General features: G+C 30.1%; 1 protein-coding gene across 2 annotated transcripts; it reads left to right on the forward strand.

The window, feature by feature from the left end:
- Positions 1–242: 242 nt before the first annotated feature.
- LOC145199044 (polyamine-transporting ATPase 13A3-like) lies at positions 243–15,907 on the forward strand. Of its 2 annotated transcripts, none has more exons than XM_090081139.1 (4): positions 243–381; positions 8,321–9,919; positions 10,193–11,236; positions 14,914–15,907. In XM_090081139.1, the coding sequence occupies exons 1-4, from the start codon at positions 312–314 to the stop codon at positions 15,777–15,779; spliced, it is 3,579 nt and encodes a 1,192-aa protein (XP_089937265.1). In that variant the 5' UTR covers positions 243–311; the 3' UTR covers positions 15,780–15,907. The 2 variants fall into 2 exon arrangements, with proteins under 2 accessions (XP_089937265.1, XP_089937266.1); XM_090081140.1 differs by lacking the exon at positions 243–381 and adding an exon at positions 2,194–2,326.
- The last annotated feature ends 1,505 nt before the right edge of the window (positions 15,908–17,412 follow it).

Below are 17,412 nucleotides of genomic sequence, written 5' to 3' on the forward strand. Positions count from 1 at the left end.
TTATGGTATGTTTTAACGGAAAATCAAAACACCACTGCTTACTAGAAAAATTGTTCCGACTGTAAATTTTTGAAAAGTCTTTTATTATGGGCCATAGGTCTTAAGTTAATTTAAACTCATGTGTGATGATCTTTCTGATAACTTTAAACCGGCTATAGATAATAGAAAATAGAAAAACTTCCTTTTAAAAGTAGTTGAACCATTTAACGATTAAGTAAAATTAAAATGCAGAAGCAACAGCTGAATCTTTAAAAAGCTGGAAAATATTTTCTTGGCATTTAAGTTTAGATTTTAATACATAAGATTTTAAAATGGCTTCAGATCACAAAAATCTTTTCACTGATCAGGAGAACCATTCTGACGAATACCTCTTATGCAAAGGTATATGTAGTGTATTAAATTTGATTGTGTTGTTTATCTGAGCTTTTTTATTAGGTAGTAATCAGTGCATTCTCATAACGCACACTCGCACGTTATTCGCTGTAAAGATTTTGCATCTTCCTACTTTTTGTGCAGTCTAAGAAAGGTCTTTGTCTTTGTTATATGATATGATATTTTTGATATTATCGTTGTATCTTTTTATTTTTTCACTTAAATTACAATTTGTACCACCAACATACAGTTGAATGCAAAAAAAAATTTTACATATTTCTCGCGGTTGTATCGATTAAATTTACATATTTCTCGCGGTTGTATCGATTAAATTTACATATTTCTCGCGGTTGTATCGATTAAATTTACATATTTCTCGCGGTTGTATCGATTAAATTTATAATAGGGTTGAGGAGCATCTAAAGTGGGGTTGAGTAAGTGCTTGAGCTGAACATTTGCATAAAAATATAAAATACGTGATGTTTCAATAACAGTTTCCCCAACACTCTATTACACTCTTGACACCCCAACGCATTAGAGTACTAAAGAGTACTTCTATCTGTAGAAGGTGTTAAAAAATTACTCAAAATGGTCTCTACACCATAAACACTCTCTAAACTTTAGCATATTAGGATAGTACGGGGTGCTACCACTTGCAGAAAAAAAATTAAATCACTTTAAAAGCTATTAAAAACATTTGCAGAATGGTATTAAAGTTTATTCCTGTGAGAGTCTTTTAATTTACAGTTTTTTATGAGTTTTTTAAATTTAGTAATTTTTTTAATAATACTACCCACGAAAAGGGTTTAAAAAAATCAATTGATGAACTTTTTTTGCTTAACTAACACGCCGAAAAGTTCTAGGTGTGGGGTGAAGGAAAATTTTAATTTTTTAAAATGACCACAGTCTTCAATAAAAAAAAAATCGCCGCGATAAATATATAATCCCCTAATACACACTCAAACTTGAGTGTCAAAATTTTTTAGTTTTGATGCTAAAACCGAGAAGAATTTTCTGACAACTTTTAGGTTGTCAGGGGAAAGTCTTGATGGTTTTAACACTTAATAACATTAGTAATATTTTCTCAAATCAGTTTAATTAAGAACCATAACTCTTTCATGTTTTTGTTTGATTGTTTTCTTTTCTGCAAATGTTCTTAATAGCTTTCAAAGTGATTTAATTTTTTTTCTGCAAGTGGCAGCACCTCGTACTATCCTAATCTGCTAAAGTGTAGAGAGTGTTTATGGTGTAGAGACCATTTTGAGTAGGTTTATGGTGTTTTGTTTATGGTGTAGAGACCATTTAGTGTTTATGGTGTAGAGACCATTTTGAGAAATAGTCTTTAGTACTTTAACGCGTTGGGGTGTCAAGGGTGTAATAGAGTGTTGCCATCTGCAGCAAAAAACTATTTTTGAATTTAGTTGATTAAAAGAGTGTAACATGCTTAAACTTTTTGTAACCAAAAATCTAATGTAATAAAAAAAAAAGAAAAAGATTTTCTTTGTTATTATCATCAACTTGTATAAATCATGTTTCACAATCATAATCGTATTCCCTTGCATCATTTCAACAATCATCTTTTTCAATTTTCTTTTTGACAAAGATAAGTCTCATTTATTCGACATCTTGAATCGTTGGAACAATATAAAGACAAGTCCAAAGTATCTTTAACGAACGGTGGAACAGTTCAAAATTTGCAGAAGCAACAAAAAAAAAAAAAAATACCTGTGTGTTTTTAGTCAAAGAAATTAAACGCGGTTTAAAACTTTTAAAAGTCGTTTGGTTTTGTCGTCATTTATAAATAACGACAAAGTATCATAACAAGCTGTGTTTACCTTAATCGCTGTGAGTTTTAAAATTTTATTTGTTCAAAATGTCTGAAGTTTTGTGACACAAGTAGCAAAGAGGTATTTTTGAGATAAAGAGAAAAAAATCGAAAACTGCTTTAAAATGGGTAAGTGATGTAAAATTATTTAAAAGTATATGTAATCATGGTGTTAAAGTTTATTCTTGTGAGAGTCTTTTAATTTACAGTTTTTTAAGAGTCTGAAATTTACATTTTTTTTTGAAATCTTTCAGTTAGAATTTAATGAGAGCAACAAAAAATCTTTCTAAAGTTATAAAATTAATTATTTCTAGACAATTTTTTGGTTGTTTTTTTAAATCTTTTAAATAATAATACTCCGCACGAAAAGGGTTTAAAAAAGAAATTGGTGAACTTTTTTTGCTTAACTAACACGCCGAAAAGTTCTAGGTGTCGGGGAAAGAAAATTTCAACTTTTTAAAATGACTACGATCTTCAATAAAAACAAAATCCGGTTGTGGTGAATAAAGAACTTATCTTAAAATATTTAGCGGGGGTTTTAAATGCTTCTATTTTAATAAAACCTTGTTTTCCCACAAATATGGTGGTACAAATAACAACTATTAAAAATAATAGTATCTACGCATTAACACACCCACCCCCACATTTTTTTAGTTTTTGTAAGGATTCACGGCTTCAATTCCATAGAGACAATAAGTTTCCTCCTGTGATTATCAATAGTTTTCAATACAATAACTTTTATTAACATTTTTTATATTATATATATTTTTATTTTATATTATAACTTTCAATGCCTCTAATAGTTTTCAAAAAGCCCTTTTTGTATAAACATTGCTTAATTATTGAGTCTCAGTTACACTACACTTTATAGATTAAGTTCTGCACGAGATTAATGCAATTATGATATTTTTACTATGGGGTTACCGCGGTGTGGCCTAACAAAGTCCTAATTTAAGAAATTACAAATTTTGTATATATAAAATAAACATTTAGAGAAAAAAATCTAGTTAGTTACAATAACTAAATTTTTTTCTCTAAATGTTTATTTTATGTATACAAAATTTATCATTTCTTAAATTAGGACTTTCTTAAAGCATTGGACTTTGTTAGGTCACACCACGGTAAATAGAATCTATTATTTTTGGCAGCTTCTAACTCGGTTCCTCTTATTACCCTTTCTTTAAAACCTGAGATAGTAAGCAATTCATATATTCGAGATAATTTGTCGCAATTTAGATAATCTTTCACAAAAGCCAAAGTACGTCATTTGCTATCAACGTATTGGCGTTTCTGTGCGGGTGGATGGAGACCACATTCAGGGCCTGTTTATATGGAAAGCAGGCTGGCTCGGCAAACGAGCCAGCCCGTTTGCCGAGATCTCGACGTCGTCCTTATTTCAACTTAATTTTATAATTGAAATAAGGACGACGTCGAGATCTCGGCAAACGGGCTAGCTCGTTTGCCGAGCCAGCCCGCTTTCCATATAAACAGGCCCTCAGTTTGAATAACCCAACAGGATCACATGCTTTTTCTTTTTTTAACATCCCAATGAATTTCCATTGGGATGTTAAAAAAAGAAAAAGCATGTGATCCATTCGGTTGGTAATCCGGTGTATTTCTCAGTGAGTTTTATGAGACATTTCAAAGTTCGGTTTGAAATATAGATTGAATACAGTGTAGATTTCGATGGAATCTTTAATCTAGATATTTTTAAAGTAATCCAGGTCTCATTTTCATCAAATACATTTCTAATGTTATTACGTAGTCTTTCAAAAACATGTACCCACATTTTCTAGCGATGCAAAGGCTGCAGCTGCAATCATTTACCAATGAAAAGCGAAATCAACATAATTCCAATATCTATCTTGAACTTGATTTCTATTTAAATGAAAATTTATATCCGAAAAGCTTTTACAACGGCCATTTTTAAAGTTAATTTGGATTGCTGTTGATGGGTTTCCAAAAGCCGTTACCCTGTTATATGTTTGTTAAAAAAACCTGCCATAAGTTTGTTCATACCATAAATACACGAAATAAAGTGATCATTTATACTTAGTTGGATTGTATAAAGCGAAAGAAAAATTTCTGGACAAACTTGTAGCCAACAAACCGTTCAACAGATATCACCAACAACCGGACGGCGAGATCAGTAGTGAAAGTTGTTTTGCTTTCTTTTGTTTTTAAGCACTAGCGTTTGGTTTTCAGTTTTTAACGAGTATTTTTTGTCAGCCACTTGAAATAAATCGAAGGTAAAACCATTATATTTAGACATACAAAGGACATAATATTTAGATGCAACAAAAGAATGTATCAAATGCAAATACACTTTAAATTAATTTTTCTAAAAGTTTTTTTTAAAAAAAGGAATATATTTTTAATAAGAACTCCACAATTTTAAAAGAAGAAAAAAAGATGGAAGCTTTCTTTTAATCTTGTAGATTAAAATATCTGTACTAAAACTATATGAAGTTTTTTAATTAACATTTATTTCAGCTTACTTTTACTAAAAATTTATATTATATAATTTATACCTTTGATATTTTTCACTTGAATCGCTTTGAAATCTTTTAGTACATGTTTTACGCCCCATTCTTTGATTTTACAGGAAAACAGAATAATTGTAGCAGCTAGCACCAATGATATATATTAACTAGATGTCTAACTTCACAAAAATTCCGTAAGAAAAAGTCAAGCAAGTTTTTAAAGTCGATAGCCGAGTCGATAGCTTTATTTAAACTAACAATTTTTATTTTGTTTTGCTCTGTTTTTATCATTGCGTCATTTCTGGCTGGTAAACCAAACATTGTTGACAGAAAATTTGCTTAATTCGGAAGCGCGAGCTAGATATCTAGTTAATATATTATTAGCTAGCACGCTGTTAAAACAATGGCGGTTAATAGTTCACAAAAGCGTGTTTAAAAAAAAAGTCCAAAATATTTTATTTGGACGTTAATAGACGACCAAATTAGAAATCAAGACGAAATTTGACTAAATTGGACCTCCGTGGACGTCTAATTAGGTCGCGGAAACTCGGACCAAATTTGTTTGCCTTTGGACGTCCTAGGACGTCAAATGCCCACTGGGTTACTACTTGAAACCCAGTTCATCAATAGTTGCTGTAAAGTTCAAGGGATATTCACATAAAATATAAGGACCTGGTGTGGAACTCGAAAAATGGTTTATTGAAGTGTATGCTCCTATAGGAAAGTATTTGAATAACAAAAGGTTATCTATTAATTTTAGCTTTTAAAATGACATCACATGCAACCATTGCGTTTGACGACTATTCTTTAGTCAGTAAGTTTAAAAATCTTCACGGATGATTGGCGAATTGTCAAACTAATGAGGAACTTTTTATTACATTATTCACAACTTCGCAAAAATTAGAGAGAAATAGGGAAATAGAAGCTATAGCAATAATTTTATGTACATTATAAAGATTATTTATTACCGTTATAAACTTCAACAATCATTCGCTTCGAAAATCATTAAAAAACAAAAAAGAAAACCAAACGAGTGTACAAAAAGAGAGAATTGTGATACTAACTACTACCTTAAAATTTATGGTACTTTTCTCTTAAATACATTGATCTTGATAACTTGCATGCACCAAGCTAGGTATTTATTGTTTTCCCAGTGAAGTTAAATACAAGTGGTGTAAGCAAAACTAAAAATTGTAGCTAACTTAACTAAAAAAAACCGTAACTAAATTTAGTCGACTAACTTTTTAGCCTTACTAAAATTAGTCGACTGACATTTTAGCATAACTAAAATTAGTCGACTAACTTTGTAGTCCAACTGAATTTAGTCGACTAAATTTTTAATTTGCGAAAAATAAATTGTTGCTGTTACACAAAAAATACTTTTTTAAAATCCTGTAATGCGTTAGTTGTGATATGCGTTTGTTGTGAAGTGGTTTGAGCGCCATGCTTTTAATTACAAGTTGTTGTAAGTTATAATTTTTATCTGCAGGGCATCTATTTCAAGGTTCGATTTTCTGAGTTTTTCAGGTTTTTGGAGAAAGGTTTGCGACAGATATACTTGGAATTCTGTAATAAAACTTATCTAATTAGTCCACCATTATTATCAAGTACTTGATCTGGATTTTTTCAATTTTTAATTAAAGTGAATTACAAAGTATAAAACACATGTGGAATCAATTTTTAAAAAAAAGATGTTGCCACGTTTTTGAAAGGTGTGTTGTGCGCAGAAGCATTTTTTCGGATTTCCTTTATATAACACCTGCAATAATTTTTTGAGGTAATAGTACCTAATTTATTTATTTCTACACTCATAAAAACGCAGATATTTACAGTGGCAACAATAAGATTGAAACTGTTAGGCAATTAATGTTTTTTATTATTTCTATATTGTGTTATTGAATATACATCTCGTTCAACTCTCAATTTTGTTTTTCTTTTAAAAATTGTTAATAAAATGCTAATAACTAATCATATTTTCGGTAAAAAATGATGTTTTATGTTTTTGACGGAGTTGTTCTGCTAACAAACCAATTTTTATTTATTTCAATAAAAGAAAATTTAGGGCAATACTAGGTACAAGCAAAATCATTTTTATTACCTAATTGTCAAAAATTATATTAAGTATTTTAAATTTCTTAAAAACAATAAATTTTGATGAATGTTTTTAAATTGATTTATTTGTCATAATTCATATTATGTTTATATTATTTCATGGTATAGGTTATTTAGTTTTTTTTTAGCACTAAATCTTGTTTTAGTCAACTAATTTTAGTAAGACTAAAAAGTTAATCGGCTAATTTTAGTTAGACTAAATTCTTAGTCGACTAATTTTAGTTACGCTAAAATGTTAGTTGACTAAATTTAGTTAGACTAAAAATTTATTCGGCTAGTTTTACTTAGACTAAAACTAACCTTAACTCCCACCCCTATTAAATACGTTACAGGAGAACGAGATTTTTAGTGGAACACTAAAAATGAGCTAAATATGTATAAATATAAACCATTTCCTTAAATTAGTAATATCGTTAAGAATCTAGCTGCTCTAAAGCGTTCAATAAACAGAAAATAATATTTATTATTAATATTGTTCCTTAAGGGACTCGTGAATTTTTAACGCGATTACATAAGCTAATGTATTAAAAAGGACTTTTAATCGGCCAACCAGCTCTTGGAACTGCTGCGGACTAATTTGATATTAATTTTTTTTTTAATTTTCCTATTTTTAAATTAAATTAATTTTTAAAACTGACCTGATGATGTTTGTAGTTTTTAAATTTTATTTCGAGTATCTTTTTATGAAAGTTTTATTAAAGCGTTTAAAAATTGAGTTAAAAAAAAAAAAAAAAAAAAAAAGAAACATTTTCTTGAAATAAAAAACCTGCGCGTAAATGAGTTGAATTGACTTGTTTGGGCTGCGGCGTCGTAAGCAATAAAACTTGAATGCCTCTATAAGATATTTTGAATACTGTTTTATGGAATTCAACGCTTATAATTCAGTATTTTTAAACAGATATCAGAGTTTGATAAAGTAGAATAAAACACGAGTTGTTTTGCTAGCCAAAAACGAACAAATACAGTACCAAACAAACTGGCGTCGATATAATTGTTTTCTTACATATTAGTTAAACTTCTTTCAATTTATTTTAAAGATGTCACTATGTTAACAAAAGCGCAAATAAGAAAAATTGTAAAAGCTAAAATTTGGTTTTAGTTAAGATATGTGTTTTTGGAGTGCTTTTTTTTTTAAAAAAAAAACCTTTTCCTCTCTTAAATTTTTATTGCTGATTTTTGCTGAAAGTTTAAATTCAGGTTTTATTACTTAATCAGGTTTTTTACAAAAAGTTATTGAAGAGTGCAGTTTAGATTCCAAGAAAAAGTTTGTTTACAATAAAATGCGAGATATAAATATTGTATAGTTCATAATGTAAATAACACTACTAATAACAATTGTAATAATATTAATGCAAATAGTAATAATGATATTAATAATAAGGTAGAAATTATAGGTAAAAATATATAATGATGGTTTTATATCTTAAATATAAAATGACTAAAAGAAATATAACAATTATAGTAATGCAATAATTATAAAAGCAGTAATAGCATATTTTAGATTATTTATTGAAAAATATTTTTCTAGATCATGAACCTGTAGAAGAAATGGTAAATTCGCGAGGCCGGAGCAAATACGATAATGACGTCTTGAAGTCCATTCTCGTGCACGAAGGCACTGAGGAAGAGTTTTCGGTTCTTGGTTACCGTCGAAATATCTTTTACACTACACTTTTTGCACTTTTTGGAGTATTTACTGGAGGCCTTCTCTATCTTTTAGGGTATTGGTATCCTATCCGTCGATTAAAGTTTACACACGAAGAATGTAATTTAAAAGATGCCTCTTCTGTTATCATAAAGACTTTAATTGGGGAATGCTATTATTCATCAGAAATAAAAACGTTCCCTTTGAAAATTCAAGATGCAGATCGATATAAAATTAATTTAACTGCATTTGAAAAAAATCTCACCTCTAATTCTGGTCTGCGTTATTTTGAACATATGTTTTTAAGGTATTACATTAATGATGAATCAGATAAAATTATTTCTATTTGGGGAGCAGACAACTTCTGGACTTTCTCAGATATTCGGTCTATGATAAATGGCTTAAGTATTGAAACAGTAAAATTAAAATCATCAATTTATAATGAGAACTATATAAATGTCCCCTCAAAACCATATTGGCTTGTTTTTATTCAACTGTCCTTAAATCCATTTTACATCTTTCAATTATTTAGTGTTATCTTATGGATTACAGATGATTATGTGCTATATGCTTGCCTAATTATTTCCATGACTTTGTTATCTCTGCTATTTAACACCTATGAAACCAAGAAAACTGTTCAACGTCTTCATGATATGATTGCAAAAGCTTCAGATGTACAAATATATCAAAGTACTGCTTCTGATACTTCTAATAGAAAAGTTGTTACAAAATCTTCTCGTCAATTAGTCCCTGGAGATATTTTAATTATACCAGTGAATGGAATTGAGGTCCCTTGTGATGTAATCTTATTAAATGGTAGTTGTATTGTAAATGAAAGTTCATTAACAGGGGAAAGTGTGCCAACCGTAAAAACTGCTATTGATGATTCAATACCCTCTGATGAATGTTACAATTTAAATTTTCATAAGCAACACACCATGTTTAATGGGACAGAAGTCATACAAGCCCGAAATGATGGAGAAAACAACTTAATTTTAGCTTTAGTAGTTCGTACTGGTTTCTATACACTAAAAGGAAGTTTGATTCGGTCAATTCTATTTCCAAAACCTATCCATTTTACATTTTTTAGAGATTCAATGAGATTCATTTGTTGCATGGCTTTAATTGCAATTATCGGTTTTATTTATACAGTAGTTGTTTTTATAAAGCATAATGCCAGTCCAATTCTCATTTTTAAAAAAGCATTAGATTTGTTTACAATTGTTATACCACCTGCACTACCAGCCACTATGTCAGTTGGCTTGCTGTATGCTCTTCGCAGACTTCGCAAACAAGATATATTTTGTATTGATCCAAATAGAGTTAATGTTTGTGGGAAAGTTAAGCTTGTTGTCTTTGATAAAACAGGAACTCTAACTGAAGATCATCTGACAGTTTCAGGTGTTTTACCTGTAACAGATGGAAAAATTGGTATTCTACAGAACAATCCTTGTGATATGGAAGAGTTAATCATTTTAAAAGGTGGCTACTTTGGATTTAGGATGATTATCATTATAATGATTTTTATAGAGATTTTTAATATATAAATCTTGAGATTCTTCCTCTAGGCATAGTTTGAATATTGAGTTTGAATGCAAATATTTTACATCTTGACTGAGTTTGTTCTTAGTGAAACCAATTGTTATGTCTAAAAAGTTTGCAATAATTTTCATTAAGAAAAGTTTAAAGTAATTCTTAATAGTTTTTTTAAATATTTTGTAATAATTGTTTATTATTTCCATATTTACAATATAGCCATGGCATCATGTCACAGTCTATCAATTATTGACAGCAGAGCATCTGGAGATCCTATTGATATGTACATGTTCAACTTTACTGGATGGTTGTTGCATGAACCAGGTTTAGAGGACCTGGAAATTTCCACAATACCTCCAAAACTCAACCCACATATTAAATTCCTAGTCACACCTCCTACATTATTGCCAACTGGGGTAAATTATTCTAAAACAGGTTCTAAATACCTTGCAATTTTGAAACAGTTCACATTTGATTCAGGATTGCAAAGAATGAGTGTTGTGGTTAAAGATTTTGAAGAAGATTCACTTACTGCTTTCACAAAAGGATCTCCAGAAAAAATTTTATCAATGTGTATTCAAACCAGCATTCCTGACAATATAAAAGAAGAGTTGAAAAATTATACACAAATTGGTCATCGAGTATTAGCTGTAGCTTATAAAAAGCTACCCTTAAGTCTAGAATGGGAAGAGATTAGGAAAATACAACGTCATGAAATTGAATCTAATCTGTTATTTGCAGGAATTATTATTTTTGAAAATGTCATAAAGGTTGGAACATATGAAACAATTAATACTCTTTTTAATGCCAATATAAGGTCAATTATGGCAACTGGAGATAATCTTTTAACTGCATCTTTCATAGCTAGGGAGCTTAAAATGATTTTACCACACCAAAAAATTTTTGAGTTGTCATTTGTAGATGGAGTTGAAGTGTATAATGAACACTGCATAAAGAAATCTGAGGGCTTTGAAGAGCTAAATTCAGAGAGTATGTCCTTAATGATGAATGATTCGTTTGACATTTGGACTGGAGAAAACAAGCTTAACTATGTTTTGGCATTGACAGGTACTTCTTACGAAGTTATGCATAAAAAATTTCCACATTTATTACCTAAAGTTTTAGTTTCTGCAGTGGTATTTGCCAGAATGACTCCTGAACAAAAAACAATGTTGGTAGAAGATCTTAAAGATATTGGATATGGTGTCTGTATGTGTGGTGATGGTGCAAATGATTGTGGAGCATTAAAAGCTGCTCATGCAGGTATGTTTTTGTGTGATTAACTTATTACTTAGAAATACCACAAATATCTTTATTTGTTACAGGAAAACCAACCTTAGGTTTTATATTGTTTGATAAAATGCTAAATAGATAATACAATCTTTTAAAGTAAAATGAAATGGCATATTTTAGGATTTGTGCAGACTAAAGCTCATTTAATGTATTTTAGTAAATGATAATTAGAATTAGCAAAACTTTGACCTAATTTAATAAAAACAAGTTTTTTAAATAAAAAAGAGAGTTAATATCCCAATAAATAACACCTCATAAATAAAATTTTGGACAAAATTTAAAAACTAATATTTTAAGAATTAATAAGTTTTGTTATTTAATATTTCAACTGTTAATATGTTAGTATATGTAGTTTATAAATATATCAAAATAATTATTTCATATACCATATTTAGCAATATTATAAAGTTTTTTTGAAAGATGTTTTATTTGAGTAAGGAAAATTTCTTTATTCATCTTTGAATAACTATCTAATCCTTGCTTCGAGCTCTTCCAAATTCTCAGCTCTCCAATTCTTCTTGTACACTAGCCGTTTTAAATCACCCCAAAAGTTTTCAATTGGTCTTGCTTCTGGAATGTTAGCTGGGTTTATATCTTTGGGTACAACTTTGATTTTTTTCAATTTTAAAAAGTTGATGACTGACTTTGCGTAATGTGATCGAGCTAGATCAGGCCAGAAGATAAACTTATTGTCTTTTTAATAATATTCTGATACTAGAGGAAGTAAAGATTTTTCTAGTAACTCTTTGTAAGTGTACTGGTTGATTGCCTGCTTACTGTTATGAATATAAAGAGGGCTTATTCCACGGAGGTTGATGCAACAAGAAACTAAGAGCTTGTCCTCGTACTTTTTACGCAAATTGTATCTTACTTGATCAGAACATTGAGAAGGATCAGCGGCATAAGAGCAGCATAAAAAGGATCAGCAGCATAAAACCTATCATTACCAGCTAATGTGCTATTGTTTAAGGTAAAATAGCTTTCATCATCCAAAACAAAATCTAAGTTTTTATAATTTCCGTACAATTTACGACATTTAGGACGCATAACCTTTTTCTGATTGCTACGATCTGGACGATTAGCTTTTTTGAAAGTTAGAATGTTAGTCACTGTTTTTAATACTTGGGAAATTCGAGTTTGACTACAGTTAAAAACTTGAGCCACTTTCTTTTGAGAGCACCCTGACTTATTTTCAAAAAATGCAGCAATCTTTGGAATATTTTCTTTAGTAGCTACCTTAGCGATTTGACCACTTCCAACTTTTCTTTTTAGAGATCCATTCTCCAATTTTACGATTTTTTTGTAAGCAGTTGATCTGGGTAAACTCCATTCCATAAACTGCTTAGCAACAAGCGCTTTACCTTTTTCTCGATTTCTTTGGAAAAAAATTTCCATAATTTTTTCGAGGTCCTTTACTTTGACCATTTTATTTTCAATATTTAAATAATATTTTTAACTTAATTAAATTTAATTTAAATAGATTATAAAATCCTCTTTCAAATAAGTATAAAGCTTTTTTTGCGTGCATGAAATAAATTACATAATAAATGCAATTAAAATTTGTCAAAAATTTTATTTATAGGGTGTTACAATGTATTTTTCCAAACAACACATAATTATTAAAAAGTAAAATAGAATAAAAATGTAAACAGATAGCCAAAGATAACACAGAGAAAAACTATAATGAATACTAGAGTATTTTATTGAAACAAACTCTTGTCACTTGTAGCATTTTCTTCCTGTCACTCCTTGTTACGACATTTTTCTGTGGGACTTTCTGCTCAATCTTCATGGATGAATTTTAATGCGTAATTTGCAGAAAATGAACATCTTGGTTTTATCAGTGTTCAACATTTTGCTAGATGCCTAAATAATGTTTCCTGCTTGTAGAAAACGGTCTTTGTAACAGATGTAGTAAAGGTGATGCAGAAAGTTGCTTGCATCAAGTTTAAAAAACATTTTGAATTGTTTCTTTTACCAGGCCAGAATCCCACTTTGCTCTTTTAGGTAATTTTTTGAACGAGTATTAATTGTTAATTCCTTTGTTTTTGAATAAACTTTACTCCAGGTTTAAAACATAGAAAATAAATCTAGGTTCGGCAGAAAGCACGTAAAATTGCTAAAAGAATTTAAACTCTCTTACTGCCGAATTTCTACGCACTGTCTAAATTGTCTTAGATGGCAATAATAGTTTGTAGATTTTGTTGGGGAGTTCTTATGGCTGAAGACGATTGAGACTCAAATCCGTTCCTTCTCTTCACAGTCTTATTTGTCAGTTAAGTTTCGGAATTTTGCTTGCCACTGGGTTAATTGATGGTGCTTGCATATATTGCTGACGTCAAAAGTAATAAAAACTCGAACAGCCAAGCTAAAACTAAGACCATCTTGTTCCATTTAGAAACGAGTGGTGAAATTTCGTTGATTATTTCATACGATGATTTGGTAATGCTTGCCGGAGAATTCACTTGAGGTTTTGTGGTGAATGCAGAGCCATCTTAATCAACGAAATCTTGCATAAGCTCTCTGTTCATGACCTCCATTATTTTCAGTTTTACATATTTGGTAGTTTATGTTTTCTGAAGTTAGTCATGTTTGTAAAAATTACTCTGAATTCAACTCTTTTCACGAACTCTTTCGAATCAGTCGGTTACCGTTAACAAGTTCTAAATTCGGCGATTACTGCTAATATCGGTTTCTTTCAGTTTTTCCTTATTGTAGACTAGAGCTGTGCGAGATTAGGCTTTTCATCTTTGATCGAGTTCGATCGAGATAACAAAAAATTCGATCGAGTTCGAGTTCGAGATTATTAAACAAACTAGTGAAAGTGTATATTAAATTCAAAAGTGCCTGAAAACCTTGTCCTTCTACGAAATCGTACGGCAGGTAATCGGAAGCCAATATGCGCCCAATAGCTCGTGTTATTTCTTTAGCTTTTTTATGATCAGACGTCCATGATGTTTTCTTAGCCCACAGATCTTTGACACTAAATCGAAAGTTGTTTTCCAGCTTTATTTTCTTCCTTTTTATCACACTCTGCTGATTCCTTCTTATGATAACTTCTCAGGTGAGTAAATAAGCCAGTTGTAGATGAAGTAGGACAAGATATATTTTTACTGCATTTTCCAATTTTACAAAAACCAAAAATAGTAGCGTTAATTTTACGCTTATCAAAATAATTCCAAATAACGCTCCTTACTCTCTCGTCCTCCATTTTGAAGCGTTTTAATATTATTTTACAGCGACTTTTTAAATATCGAATTTATGTCCGAAATTCGAATTATATTCGATTAATCAAACACATTTGATTCGAGTTCGATTATTGAATAAACTCGAATTCGAAACTTCGAGTTTCGCACACCTCTATTGTAGACGTTTTTTTTTTCCCTAAGAAAAATCGTTACAGAAATTTTAATTTTTGAGTGATTTTAATGAATTTAGTAATTATAGAAAGATATTTTTTATTTCAAATTTACAGAAATCTTTTTAGTTTTAGATAATATTCTTAATGGATGATTTTCTACCACCATTTCTCTTTTGTTATCCTATCACTCGAATTAGCATATTTATATTGAGTGTAAATCTAAGATCTCTCTTTTTTTTATTCAGAAATGCAAATTTCTAGTTTAATTTCTGTTTAATTTTTCTAGGAATTGCTTTATCTTGCTCAGAAGCTTCGGTTGCTGCACCATTTACCTCTAAAATATTCAGTATATCATGTGTCCCGCAGCTTATAATGGAAGGACGTGCAGCACTTGCCACATCATTCGGTACTTTCAAATACATGGCTCTTTACAGTTTTATTCAGTTCTTCGGAATGCTAATCTTATACTCTATTAAGTCAAACTATTCCAACAACCAGTTTTTGTTTGTAGACATAGCGCTAAATTTGCCACTTGTATTTGCTATGACTCAGTCTAATGCAAACTCTAAGCTAGCTCTTAAACGACCACTTGGACGTCTTGTGCATCCGATATTTATTGGTTCCATAGTGGCTCAATTGATACTTTTGTTATTAGTTCTACTCAGCGCTTTCCTTTCGGTTCGTGCTATGAAATGGTACCAACCTCCGTCTAATTCCTCTAATAGCGACGAAATTATATTTTCTTCTTTTGAGAACACTGCAGTTTTGGTTGTTTCATTTTATGAATATATCTGGTTATCCTTGGCATGTTTCAAGGGTCCACCATACAGAGCTCCTATCTATTCTAACTACATATACGGACTCGCCTTTTTTCTTGCCTTAGTAGCAATACTTTACGTAACTATTGGTCCTATAAAGCCAATTCAAAGTTGGCTAAGTCTTGTTGATCTTCCTTCTACATACTTAGGTGGTTTGCTCGCCATTTCATTTGGAAGTCTGTTTTTAACGTTAGCAATAGAAAGTTTCTTTAATTCGAAAAGTTCAAAGTCATTAAGTGACTGGATTCGTAGAAAAAAACAACCCAAAAATCGTTACAAGCATATTCTCAAAGAACTACACGATAATACAGACTGGCCTCCGTTATTACAGTAAGATCTAGTGATTAATGAAGTGCCAAAACTTACGCAATCTTCGGACTGCTTTTATAAAAGTATTGCGGTACGATATATAGAATGTTGTAATTTTAAAAATTGATAGATAAGATCCTTCGTCAATTCAAACTGATTTTCTTTCTAATTACCTGTTTTTTTATTTTACTCATTTTTCTATTAAAATTTCTTTTTTTTTATTTTTATTGCGGAAAATGAATGGTGAATTGAACAGTACATGAATATCAAACATAATAAACAGGGCCTTTTTAAAGCTTTGATAATCTCTAGGAAGTTAGCAGCAGTCTTGCGACTAATTTTTTTACCTAAAAAAGCTGCAACTAATTTAAAATATTATAAATAATAAAAATTTTTATACTGTGTACCATTTAATCTTAATTTTATCCATTATTTTCACCTAAACAATCCAATAGATCTGGTGTTAGTTTGAATACCTTTTACGCATAGTTTTGCGAGCTAGCTACTAAAATATGTTGCCTCGCTAACACAAGTTTGTTAACTGAGGACGTGATACAAAGCATGAGTTAAATGCGAATTGGAATCGGTACTTTTTAACAAAAATTTAATTCAGTCAAAATGATATTTACTCGTTCACTGTCAATATTATTAAACCTGTTAAAATGTTCCAGTTTTATTCCATTTTCTTATTGCCAAAATATTGTACACAAAGATATCAAACTCAAATCAAAGAGTTGCCACCGAAAACGCAAACTATGCACACAGCTTCTTTTTTTATATATATACTAATTTTTTTTTTTTGCATTTTGCGTCTCAGCGCAGCAAGTCATGTCTTAACCCTTTCATGCACCAATTATTTTTCCGTAACTAACATAATTCATAAAAAATCATCAACAAAATGATAGCGGTACTATGAAATCTTATAGTAGACTTTTTCTACAACCTTTTCCAACTTTTTTTTATAAAATAATATTGTTTTCAATCAGTTAGAATGCACCATTTGAATTGGGGAAGCTTAGTTTAATTTGTTGTTATACAACAACCCAGCGCATGAAAGGGTTAAGCCGTGGAGTGATTACTCTTTACAAAAACAAGAGCAAAGAATATTAAATACAAGATTTTGTTAGATGGCACAATTCTCGACAAGACAAATATTATCGATAATAATTATTAATATCATCATTTTCTATTTCTGATATTGTAGTCTCTGATATTTAGTCCTTAAGTGAGCGCATTTTCGAAAGTAAGTAAGGTATACACATTTATACGTCATAAATATCTTCTTTAAAAATGATTCGGGAGTCTTCATTAAACCAACACTTCTTCAAGATAAACAGGGTATTAGATGCTAGTTATGAATAGTGTCAGATCGTACTTCAAATCGTTTGGAGTTTAAATTTGGAAAATAATTATGCTATTCTTTTTATTAAAATAGTCACCTTTCATCACAGGTTTATTACGCAGTTCCAAATAAACTTTTTTGAAATGTTTTTAAATTTGAAAGAAGAAGAACATAAATAATTCTCTTTAACAAATGTTGCAAATTTAACTTTTTTAAAATTTTTTTTACAAGAAAAAATCATTTTGTAAGACTTAATCATAACGTTTTTGAAAATTTGTTGCATAAACATAATTCGAAATTTATTACCAAAGGAAAA

The sequence above is a fragment of the Hydra viridissima genome, unplaced genomic scaffold (genome assembly GCF_058129835.1).
Source record: "Hydra viridissima isolate aposymbiotic clone 2 unplaced genomic scaffold, HvirCarnegie_v1 scaffold_3, whole genome shotgun sequence".
Taxonomy (NCBI): Eukaryota; Metazoa; Cnidaria; class Hydrozoa; order Anthoathecata; family Hydridae; genus Hydra; species Hydra viridissima.

What these genes read in the sequence shown, in the direction of transcription:
- LOC145199044 (XM_090081139.1), top strand. Translation starts at nt 312, where the DNA reads ATGGCTTCAGATCACAAAAATCTTTTCACTGATCAGGAGAACCATTCT. An exon ending in CGAATACCTCTTATGCAAAG is followed by an intron (nt 382 to 8,320) that starts GTATATGTAGTG and finishes ATATTTTTCTAG; the next exon opens with ATCATGAACCTGTAGAAGAA. An exon ending in AGAGTTAATCATTTTAAAAG is followed by an intron (nt 9,920 to 10,192) that starts GTGGCTACTTTG and finishes TTTACAATATAG; the next exon opens with CCATGGCATCATGTCACAGT.